Raw genomic sequence first — 12,707 nt, 5'->3', positions numbered from 1 at the left:
TGTGTGTTATAAATATGTTAAATTAGCCATTAGTACAACCCAAGGCTCTGAAGAAATTTAAAGGAGTTTTAATATGGCATTCAGAATTTATACTGAAACATGCTTCCTTACCCTTAAAAATAATAGAAAAGATGTTTAAAAATATCAAGCCTTGTATCTCGTAGACCAAAACTTACGATAAATCCCTGAAGCAGGAAAAGAGGATTGGAATAAATTATAGTTGTGGACATGTATAAGAGAACACTGTTCCACAAAGTAAAGGCCCAGGAGCAATGAATAGGGTAATTGGTGGGGTTACCCTAGTGGGAGTTGGACTTTGTCTTTGGCCAGGCATCAGCAATGGGTTGGCTGTCTCCAGGTAGAAGTGAATGTGGGAGGTTTGGTGAGAGAGACAAACTGGCACCCTGGGCAGTTCTTGATGCCTGTGAAGAACAAGGAACATAACACTCAGAAAGTTAACTGCTGATGTCACACGTCTTTTTTTCCTCCCTATTTTTCATGAAACAGTCCAGGAGGAAATCCTCAATAAAAAATATAATTGTCTTTCTACTAATTGGTGGTTAATTAAGACAGATACAGGGTAGGTGTAGCTAAAGTAATTAATGAAACAAATCTATTAACTGTAGAAATTAAAATCTAGTGCTAAAATTTTAAGTGATTTCAGTATGAGATGAGAGTATATCTCTTACCCTGTGCAAAAAATAAATTCAAAATGAATCAAAGACCTAAGTATAAGACCTGAAACTTTGAAACTACTAAAAAAAATACGTGGTAGACTGGAAGCTATAGGAACTGCCAAAGATTTCCTGAATATGACTCCAGTGGCACAGGAAATAATAAGAATCAACAAATGGGACTATATCAAATTAAAAAATCTTTGCATAGCAAGAAAAACAACTAATAGAGTGAAGAGAGCCTATAGAATGAGAAAAAAATATTTTCCAGCAAGAACAGAGGATTAATCTCTAGAATAAAGAACTAAAAAAAACCTTAAGAGGGCCAGGGATTTAGCTCAGTGGTTTCACCACCTGCTACGCAAGCGCAAGGACCCGAGTTTGATCCCCGGTACCAAAAAAAAACACCTTAACACCAGAAAAAAATCAAATAGTTTAATCAATAAATGGGCAAATGAGTAGAACAGACACTTCTCAAAAGAAGTACAAATGGCCAATAAGTATACCAAAAAGTATTCAACATCTTTGCCCATTAGGGAAATGCAGATCAAAACTACACTGACAATTCCATCTCATCCCAGTCAGAATGGCTATTATTAAAAATACAAAAATCAATAAATACTGGTCAGGATGAAGGGAAAAAGGAAGCCTTCTATACTACAGATGGAAATGTAAACTAATACAGCTACTGTGGAATTCAGAATGGAAGTTCCTAAAAAAACCCAAACAAACTAAAAATAGAGCTATCATTTGATCAAGCTATACTACTCCTTGGTATATACCTAAAGGAGTTAAAGTCACCATACTGTAGGGATATCTTCATACCCATTTTATTGAAGTACAATTCATAATTGCCAAGATATGGAACTATCTTAGGTGCCCATCAACAAATGAATGAATAAAGAAAATGTTATGTACATAATGAAGTATTATTCATCCATAAAGAAGAATGAAATTTTGCCATTTGCAGGAAAATGGATGGATCTGGAGATGATCATGTTGAGCAAAATGAGCCGGACTCAGAAAGACAAATATCACACGTTCTCTCTAATACATGGAGTCTATATGAAAATGAAAGTAGATGGGAGCCTGTTAGACAAGAGGAAGGGAATGAGGGAAAGGATGACATAAGAATAGGTAATGGGGGATAGATATGATTTAAATATACACATCAAAAGCTTCCCCTCAAATGTGAGACTTGGGAAATGGGCAAGGAAGTGACTGTGAAAATGATCAAAGTGTGTTATATGCGTATACAGATCTGCCAAACTGAAATCCATTAATCTGTATAACTAATATGTACTCATAAAAGACATAAAAAATAGGATGAGGGGAGAAAAGTGAGGAAAACAAAAAGGTTGCTGGTTTTGGTGGAGGGAGATGAAGGTAGGGAGAAGGTATGAATACTGACCAGCTCTGTACATTACTGGAAAAATGTAAATTTATATACATTTATATAAGGGTAATCACCAAAATAGAAATGGAAAATGGAAGTTTAAAACAGGAAAAAGATAGAGAAGATTGGGTCAACAAATGACAAGAATGAGGAGGAAGTTGAACGACTAGAAAGCATTTACAGCTAGGGATGGTGTTGTACTGTTCAGCACTCAGGAGGCTGAAGTAGAGGAATGACAAGTTCAAGCCTGGTCTGAGCAACTTTGCTGACTTAGCTAGGCCCTGCCTCAAAATAAAAAATAAAAAGAGCTGGTGGTGTAGCTCAGTGTGAGGTACCTGGGTTCAGCTTGGGTTAAAAAAATCAAGGACTCTTCAAAGTGAGGGACTCAGGGAAAATGAAAAGTTTGAAATAAACATTAAAGCAGTGGTTTAGGTATTGATATTAAAACCCTTAAAGTTAAAAATGAAATATTAATTCTTTCATAATTATATACAAATGAAGTTTAGGCTTTGATATTTTAATTTGTTTTGCTTTCCTATGTTCAGTTTGGGAGATTATGTAGAATAGAGGGACACAGAAGTCAGATAATGAATTGAGAAATGGTAAGAGTTCCTTGATTAGTCACAAATATAGATAGGATAAAATTTCAAAATTTTACTTTTGTGGTTTAGACTTAAAATGTCCCCCAAGAGTCTTGTGTTCAGAGGTGGGATTTTTCAAAGGCAAAAAGGAGCATGATGCTCATTGGTGGATTAGTCCATTGATAAGTTCATAGCTGACTATGCTGTTTGGAGGTGAGGCCTGGTCAGAAGAGGTGGTTCACTGGGACTATGACCTAGAACTGGCTTCCATGAGGTGAGCCCTTTTCCTCTGTTTTCCCCTTCTAGCATGTGGCTTCTCTGTTGGAGCCAGCCAACTATGGTCTAAACCCATTGAAACTATTAGGCAAAATAAACCTCTCCTCTTTTAAGTTGTGGGTGTCAGATATTTTGTCTCACTTATGGAAAGCTGGATAATACAGAAAGTCAGTAACAGGGATGGAGTCATTGATAAGACTGTACCTGCCCATGTGGTTTAGAGGCTTTTGGAACTGGTTTGTAGAAGGAGTTTGGAAGTTTGGAGATACAGGCTAGAAAAGTCTTACAATTCTGTAGGCAGAACCTGATGTGTGATTCTAGTCAGAGTTCAGAAGACCAGAATGTTGATAGGAATGCAGACAGTTAAGCTCAGGCTCAGGAAATTGCTCCATTGAACTAGAGGCCATGTGTGTTACACTCAGGTGGAAAATTTGCCTTCATTTTGCCTATGTACTGAGACTTTACTGGAGACTGAGATTAAGGGTGATAGACTAATCTAGCAGAGTAAATTACAAGGCAGCCCAGTGTTCTGGTTGTGGCATGGGTACTTTTCTGGCTGCTTTCAGGTGGATTGATAGTGAAAATCAGGAACAAAAAGCAGAGGCAAATAATGTAAGGCCTTGCTAGAAAGGAAGGTCTCATAAAGTTCAAACAAAGGAGAATGTGGTTCCTAAAAAGATTGGCATTAAAAGGAAATCAAGTACTTTACATAAGGACAATTGAAAAGTTTATCTGGAGGAACTGCCTTATGATAGAAGGTCATATACTCTGACCAAGTAGGATTCATCCCAGGGGTGCAGGGATGGTTCAACATATGCAAATCAATAAATGTAATACACTGTATTAACAGAGCCAAGAACAAAAACCATATGATCATCTCAATAGATGCAGAAAATTCATTTGACAAAATCCAACACCCATTCATAATAAAGACCCTACAAGAGATTGGAATAGATAATCTTTATCTCAAACTGATAAAAGCCATCTATGAAAAACAAATAGCCAACGTCATACTAAATGGTCAAAACAAGACAAGGATGTCCACTATCACCACTCCTGTTCAATATAGTTCTGGGAACATTAGCCGCAGCAATTAAACAAGAGAAAAAAAAGGAATAAAGATAGGAAACGAAGATGTTAAATTGTCATTATTTGCAGATGACATGTTACTCTACATAGAAGACTCCAACAACTCCACTACAAGTCTTCTAGACTTGATAACCAAATTCAGTACAGTACCTGGATACAAGGTTAACACACAAAAATCATTAGCCTTCCTGTACACAAACAACAAACTCAGTGAGAGAGGAACTGGAAAAACAACTCCTTTCACAATAGCATCCCAAAAAATGAAATACCTGGGAGTTAACCTAATGAAAGAAATAAAGGCCTCTCCTCTGAAAACTGTAGCACTCTGAAAAAAAGAAATAGAAGAGGATATCAGAAAATGGAAAGACATACCTTGCTCCTGGGTAGGAAGAACCGATATAGTGAAAATGACCTTCCAAAACTGCTGTATGGATTCAGTGCAATCTCAATTGAAATTCCAACAGAATACTTCACAGACCTTGAGAAAAAAATCCATGCACTAAACTAAAATCGAAATGGATTAAAGATCTAAATATTAAAATAGAAACTCTGAACCAGTTGGAACAGAGGTTAGGTAGAACCCTTGAAGACATTGGTGTAGGAAAAGATTTTATGAACAAAACCTCAGTTGCCCATGAACTAGCACAAACAATCAACAAATGGGATCTCATCTTATTAAAAAGCTTCTGCACAGCAAGAGAAACCACCAGCAGTGTGAAGAGACAACCCACAATGTGGGAAAAAATCTTCACCTGCTCTTCCTCAGACAAAGGTCTACTATCTCGAATCTATAAAGAACTTCAAAAGATCAGACCTCCCAAATTTAAAGACCCAATCCAAAAATGGGCATCTGAAATGAACAGACATTTCTCAGACAAAGAAGTAGAAATAGCAAATAAATATATGAAAAAATGTTCAACATCACTGGTCATTCGAGAGATGCAAATGAAAACAACACTGAGATTCCACTTCACTCCAGAAAGAATGGCTGCTATCATGAAATCAACCAATAACAAATGCTGGTGGGGCTGTGGGGAAAGAGGAACCCTGCTCCACTGCTGGTGGGAGTGTAGACTGGTGCAACCACTATGGAAATCAATATGGAGATACCTCAAAGAGCTAGGACTGGAAGTCCCATTTGACCCCACTATTCCACTGCTGGAGATCTTCCCCAAAGAATTAAAAGAATCATACCACAGTGATATATGTGCGCCCATGTTCATAGCAGCAACGTTTGTAATAGCTAAAACTTGGAAACAGCCCAAATGCCCATCAACTGGAGACTGGATAAAGAAAATGTGGTTTTTTTATAAAATGGAGTACTACTCAGACATAAAAAATGAGAAATTAGAGACATTTATAGCTAAGTGGATGCACATTGAGGCAATACTCTTAAGTGAAATAAATAGGACACAGATGTGTAAATACCGAATAGTTTCTCATGTGAGAAACTGAAAGTGTAAATAAGGACTAAATGTATAATAGGTCATGTGAAATAGGAAGAAAAAGGGCAAAGGGGAAGGAAGTGGGAGGGCTAGGGGAAAGGATAGAAGGGAATGGGATTAATCTGAGAAAATGGAAAAATAGGAACAAAATCTTTGTAAATAGGGAGAACTGGAGGGGTTGAAGGGAGGGCTGGGCAAGGGTGAAAAATAAGAACGAAGAGAGACTATGTAAAGGTGCAAATTTCCAATGATAAATGTCATTATATTGTATACCTAAAAGGTACCAATGATTAGAATGAATAATCGATAATGCAAAATAGGAAGAAAAGGTCCAAAGGGGTAGGGGTAGTGGGAGGGGCAGGGGAAGGGAAAGAAGGGAAAGGAAAAATGATGAGAAATGGAAAAAATGGCAATAAAGTCTTTGTAAATAGGGAAGAGTGGAGGGCGTGAAGGGAGGGCTAGGAATGGGGAAAAAATAAGAACCAAGATGCATTATGTAAAGGTACAATTCCCAATGAGAAATGTAATAGTGTTGTATACCTACAGTGTACCAATAAAAGAATTTAATACAAAAAAAAAGAAGGAGCAACATAGTGAAAATGGCCATACTTCCAAAACTGCTATATAGATTCAATGCAATCCCAATTGAAATCCCAGCAGCATACTTCACAGACCTTGATAAAACAATCCAGAAATTCATTTGGAACAAGAAGAGACCCAAAATAACAAAAACAATTCAAAGTAACAGAGACATGGCAGGGGATATCACAAGCCTCAACTTGAAACTATACTACAAAGCTACTGTGATAAGAACAGCATGGTACTGGTAAAGAAACAGACTGGAAGACCAGTGGAACAGATTAGAAGATGCCAAAACAACTCCAGACACACTTAGCCATCTTATCTGTGACAAAGGAGCCAAACACCCTCACTGGAGGAAAGATAGCCTCTTTAATAAATGGTGCTGGAAAAATTGGGCTTCAACTTGCCAAAGATTAAAACTAGACCTGTATCTCTCACCATGCACTAAACTAAAATCAAAGTGAATTAAAGATCTAAATATTAAAATAGAAATGCTGAATTGGGTGGAACAGAGGTTAGGTAGAACTCTTGAAGACATTGGTGTAGGAAAAGATTTTATGAACAAAACCTCAGTTGCCCATGAACTAGCACAGACATCAAGTGGGATCTCTTCTTATTAAAAAGCTTCTGCACAGCAAGAGAAACCACCAGCAGTGTGAAGAGACAACTCACAATGTGGGAAAAAAATCTTCACTTTTTCCTCAGACAAAGGTCTACTATCTTGAATCTATAAAGAACTTCAAAAGATCAGACCTCCCAAATTTAAAGACCCAGTCCAGAAATGGGCATCTGAAATGAACAGACATTTCTCACACAAAGAATTAGAAATAGCAAATAAACATATGAAAAAATGTTCAACATCACTGGTCATTCAAGAGATGCAAATGAAAACAATGCTGAGATTCCACCTCACTCCAGAAAGAATGGCTGCTATCATGAAATCAACCAATAACAAATGCTGGCGAGGTTGTGGGGAAAAAGGAACCCTGCTCCACTGCTCGTGAGAGTGTAGACTGGTGCAAGCACTGTGGAAATCAGTATGGAGATACCTCAAAGAACTAGGACTGGAAGTCCCATTTGACCCCGCTATTCCAGTGCTGGAGATCTTCCCCAAAGAATTAAAAGAATCATACCACAGTGATATATGTGTGCCCATGTTCATAGCAGCACAGATTGTAATAGCTAAAACTTGGAAACAGCCCAAATGCCCATCAACTGGAGACTGGATAAAGAAAATGTGGTTTTTTTATAAAATGGAGTACTACTCAGCCATAAAAAATGAGAAATTAGAGACATTTATAGCTAAATGGATGCACATTGAGGCGATCCTCTTAAGTGAAATAAATAGAACACACATGTGTAGATACCGAATACTTTCTCTAGCATGAAAACTGAAAGTGTAAATAAGGACTAAAAGGTATAATAGATAATGTGAAATAGGAAGAAAAGGGGCAAAGGGGAAGGGGAAGTGGGAAGGGTAGGGGAAAGGAAAGAAGGGAATGGAATTACTATGAGAAAATGAAAAAATGGAAACAAAGTCTTTGTAAATAGGGAAGGATGGAGGGGTTGAAGGGAGGGCAGGGGAAGGGGGAAAAATAAGAACCAAGGGAGATTATGTAAAGGTGTAAATTTCCAATGATGAATGTCATTATATTGTATACCTAAAATGTACCAATGATTAGAATGAATAATTGATAATGCAAAATAGGAAGAAAAGGTCCAAAGGGGCAGGGGAAGTGGGAAGGGTAGAGGAAAAGAAAGAAGGGAAAGGGAAAATTATGAGAAATGGTATAAAAGGAAACAAAGTCATTATAAATAGGGAAGGATGGAGGGGGTGAATGGAGGACAGGGAATGGGGAAAAAATAAGAACCAAGATACATCATGTAAAGGTACAAGATCCCAATGAGAAATGTAAATGTATTGCATACCTGAAACGTACCAATACAGGAATTGAAGGAAAAAAAAAAGCTTCTGCACAGCAAAAGAAACCATCAGCAGAGGTAAGAGACAACCTACAATGTGAGAAAAATTTTTTACCAGCTATTCCTCCGACAAAGGACTACTATCTAGACTATGTAAAGAACTTAAAAAAATCAAATTGCCCAAATTAAAAAATGGGCATCCGAAATGAACAGACAGTTCTCAGACAAGGAAATAGAAACAGCAAATAAACATGAAAAAATGTTCATCGTCACTGGTCATTCGAGAGATGCAAATGAAAACAACACTGAAATTCCATCTCACCTCAGAAAGAATGGCTGCTATCAAGAAATCAACCAATAACAAATGCTGGCAAGGTTGTGGGGAAAAAGGAACCCTTCTCCCCTGTTGGTGGTAGTGTATACTGGTGCAACCACTGTGGAAATTAGTATTGAGGTACCTCATAAAACGAGGATTAGAGGTCCCATTTGACACAGCTATTCCTCTGTTTGGTATCTTCCCCCCAAAATTAATAGACTCATACCACAGTGATATATGTGCACCCATGTTTATAGTGGCACAGTTTGTAATAGCTAAAACTTGGAAGCAGCCCACATGCCCATCAACTGGAGACTGGATAAAGAAGATGTGATTTTTTAAAAATAAAATGGATTACTACTCAGTCATGAAGAATGAGAAACTAGAGACATTTATAGCTAAATGGATGCACATTGAGGCCATACTCTTAAGTGAAATAAATAGGACACACATGTATAAATACTGAATAGTTTCTCTGATGTGAGAAACTGAAAGTGTAAACAAGCATCAAAATGTATAATAGGTAATTTAAAATAGGAAGATAATGTCCAAAGAGAAAGGGGAATGAGAGGGGTAGGGAGAACAAAAGAAGGAAAAGGAATAAATATGAGAAAAGGAAACGACAGAATCAAAGTCTTTGTAAAGAGGGAGGGGTGGAGGGGTTGAAGGGAGGGCAGGGGAAGAGGGAAAAAATAAGAACCAAGATATATCATGTAAAGGTGCTTATTTCCAGTGATAAATGTCATCTTATTGTATACCTAAAATGTACCAATAAACTTAATAAAAGAAAGGAAGAAAGGGAGGGAGGGAGGAAGGAAGGAAGGAAGGAAGGAAGGAAGGAAGGAAGGAAGGAGAGAAGGAATTGGCCATACCCTACCCTTTTCAGGTTCAAGTGTGTAAACGGGTAAATTTCCTTTAAAAGATTTTGCTTTGAAAAGACAGTCCAGTGGCATCCTGCACATTCAGGACTGTAGAGAGAAGTTTTTTCCCAGAGTTCAACCATCCAGAATTTAGTCATCCAGGCACTCACTGTAGCCTTGATCCAAGGGGGCTGGCCTGCTCAAGCAAGCTACAGACTTTGGCATCATCTGTGTGATGCTAGCTTTTCAGGCATGCAGAATGTTTGAGTTGTGGCGTTAGGAATGCTTGCATTCAGATTTCAGAGTCCTGGGAGACCAGGCAATGTGCTCCTGAGAGCGTGACATATGAAATCATGAGAGTGTAGCCAAAAATGCAGTGGAGATCCTGCGAAGTTGATGATGCCAGGAACATGGAATGTCAGTGGAGGAAAACCCTAAGCAGGTAGTGGAGCTGGACCAAGAGAAAGGACATGCAACCAGCCCAAGCCCTCTGGATTTTACATCTTGTCACAACCTGCCCTGGGTGCTGGACACAGAACTACAGGATTTAATGCTTGCCTTGGTGATTTTCATTCTTTCTTTGGTGTGATTCCTTTCTATCCCCCTATTCCTCCCTTTTGAAATGGAAATATTTACCTTCTGCCATTATATATTGGAAGAATTTAACTTTCTTTTTGATTTTTACAATGGCTTACAGCTAAGAGTTTGCCTCAAGTCTCAAGAGGAGACTTTAGACTTACACTTTTTAGCAGTGTAGAATTGTTAAGGCTTTGATGACTCTTAGAGATGCCCTAAATGCATTTCGCATAATGAGATGGACTTGAGCCTTTTGGGGATTAGGGTTGGAATCTTATGGTTTAGGTCTAAAATGACCTCCACAAGTCTCATGTTCAGAGGTTGGACTTTTTGAAGGTGATTGGATCATGGAGAGGTACTATGCTCATGAGTGGATTATTCCATTGATGAGTTCATAGCTAACTGTGCTATTTGGAGGTGGGGCCTTTTTGGAAGAGGTGGGTCACTGGGGTGTGACCTGGAAAGATGTATTCTTCTCCTTGGCTCCTTGCCCTTTCATCACATCAGTTCAGCCTTGGTGCTGGGCAAACATTGACCAAACCCACTGATACTATGAGCCAAAATAAACCTCTTCTTTAAATTATGAATATTGGGTATTTTATCCCAAAGGTGGGAAAATGATTAATATATTTACCTTAAATATAAAAATACTAGCACAAATAGTTATACTTGGCAAAAAAAATCAAATCCCTTGAGAATATTGAGGATTTTTGTTTTGTTTCTCAGTGTTTGACTTTGTTTTGTGTGTAGTGGTTTCAGTTAGTGTTTGTAGGTGTTGATATTGATAATGATGATGATGATAATGAAATGTTAGTGTAATGAGTGCCCTGAGTATCTATGGCAAATGTTTATTGTTTTATTTAGTGATTTTAAATGCTTAATTTCTTTCAGGTGTCTAGTGACTCTGATGTGAACAATAATTCACATGTTACAACTATTAAAAGTGCACACAGTTTTATGCAATTAAGGTAACTTTTAAAAAATAAACTGTTCAGGGGCTGGGAATATAGTTCAGTGGTAGAGTGCTGGCCTACATGAGGCCCAGCACCACCAAAAAAAAGCTTTAATTTCTGAATTAACTTATTAGTATCAACTGAAAAAATAATATAAAAATTATATTTATTGCATTTTAGATTAACTCCACAGAAACAATCAAATTATAATCAGTGGTTTGAAAAAGGACATACAGGTATTTGCTCATATTTTTTCCTAAAAGTAGCAAATTATATCAGTTTTTGTGTTATTCAAATAAATTATTTGTATTGTTTGTATCTCATGTTAAATGACCATGAATGCCTACCTTTAAAATAAAATTTCTCCTAAATATAAAGTGAATACATTTTACTGTAGAAAATTTGGAAAACAAAGACAAATACAAAGGAAAGAAAAACATCTCCATCCAAACATAACTGACAACATGCATACTGGTGTATACTCTTTTAGTCTTTTTTTGGTGCATATGTATGTTTTGCTCTTTTCTCCTAAAATTTGAATCATACTATCTACATAATTTTGTATGTTTTTTCCTATTTGATAGACTATTGAGTTATTTCTCCGTCATTAGTTATGACTGTATAATGTTCTTTGTGTGTATATGTCATAGTTTATATACCCATTCTCTCGCACTGAATATTTTATTGTTTCCAATTCTTCTTTTTATTATAAACAGTGCTAGTATGTTCTTTTCCCTAATCTTTTACTATGTTGGGCTATTTTCTTTGAATAAAATCTCAGAAAGATCATAGGATACATGTATGCATTTATAACCACTAAATCAGCTAGGTGTTGGAGCTTTCATACATTCTTGGAAACTAATTCTCTATATACATGCGAACATACATGCATGACTATACATATACATTAATGTATATCATATATCACACATATATTTTGATAACCTAGTAAGGCACAATTATTTATTATGTCTTCACCTCTTCTTATCTTACTGGCTTTTATTTTGAAATTTAAGAAATGCCTCATTTTGTCATCATGAAAATTCTGTAAATATATGCATATTCAAAGTGGTCATATACTATGAGTCTGTTTCTCTCAGACTGTATGGAACTCACCCAACACGATATGCTTATTCCACACAGATGAATAGTCTCTCTGCTTTTTTCTGAGAGGAAAACTTACATCTGTACAGGTGATCTGTCCAAGCTGCTTAGGAGCCCCTAACTATGCCAAACTGACAGTGTTAGACAAGGACAAATAGCTGTTTTCTACGAATAGTGCATGTCAACACTGAAATATGGGGAAATGCATATGACTAGCACTGTTCTACTTGAGCATATATAGCGCATGTATTTATTTTGAAATAAATAAGGATTTCAACAATCTTTAAACCCGTGACTTAAAGAAATTAATATGTGGTGAAAATGATAGTTATGACTTAAATACAAGAGGCAAAAAATATAAAACTTTTAGAAGATCAAATGGAAAAGTAGCTCTATGATATCAGAATAGATTTCTTAAACAATAATTATAAAGTTCAATAATAGAAAAACTGATAAATTTGTCTAGATTAAAATTAAATTTTTTTGGTCAAAAGATACCATAAAAAGAATGAGTCCCCAAGCTAAAGGATATATTTATAGTACATAAAACTGTCAAGAATATTACAGATCAAGAAGAAAAAGGAAGACAAACCATTAGAAGTATGTACAAATTGTGTGAATAGAGATTTCAGAAAAGGAGATAATTGTATGAAAAAACGCTCATCAAATTGTGGAACTGCAAAATAAATCCACAGTGAGATATTGTACATCAGATTAGCAACATTCAAAAAGTCTATTAAATTTTGATGAGGTTGTAGACAACAGGAGTTCCCAAAGTATTGGTAGGAACTGTTGTTGATAAATAGCCATATATGGAAGTTATGCTTGAGTTATAACTGGAGCTGATAATTTTGTCTGGTGAGATTGAATGTTTTCTAGGATGATTAGTTGTCATAAAATTTGATACAGTTACTTTGTTTTAAAAATATTTT

At 36.5% G+C, this 12,707-nt stretch overlaps 1 protein-coding gene across 10 annotated transcripts in view; it reads left to right on the top strand.

Moving 5' to 3' along the window:
- The window catches only part of CUNH14orf39 (chromosome unknown C14orf39 homolog), a 45,486-nt gene that overhangs the window by 14,901 nt on the left and 17,878 nt on the right, over window positions 1-12,707 (top strand). For 9 of the 10 annotated variants that reach the window (XM_021247913.2, XM_013065733.3, XM_087195215.1 and 6 more), the window contains 2 exons: window positions 10,610-10,686; window positions 10,852-10,907. The exons of the other annotated variant lie outside the window; for it this stretch is intronic. In XM_021247913.2, the coding sequence (XP_021103572.2) occupies window positions 10,610-10,686; window positions 10,852-10,907 (133 nt within the window). The remainder of the gene's footprint in view (window positions 1-10,609; window positions 10,687-10,851; window positions 10,908-12,707) is intronic. 10 annotated transcript variants of the gene reach the window in all.

Source organism: Heterocephalus glaber, unplaced genomic scaffold, assembly GCF_053883595.1.
Source record: "Heterocephalus glaber isolate CG9 unplaced genomic scaffold, H.glaber_assembly_v1.0 deba00001608, whole genome shotgun sequence".
NCBI classification, from domain to species: Eukaryota; Metazoa; Chordata; class Mammalia; order Rodentia; family Bathyergidae; genus Heterocephalus; species Heterocephalus glaber.
Note: the sequence above shows the minus strand (reverse complement) of the source record. Positions and strands in the feature narration are given on the sequence as shown.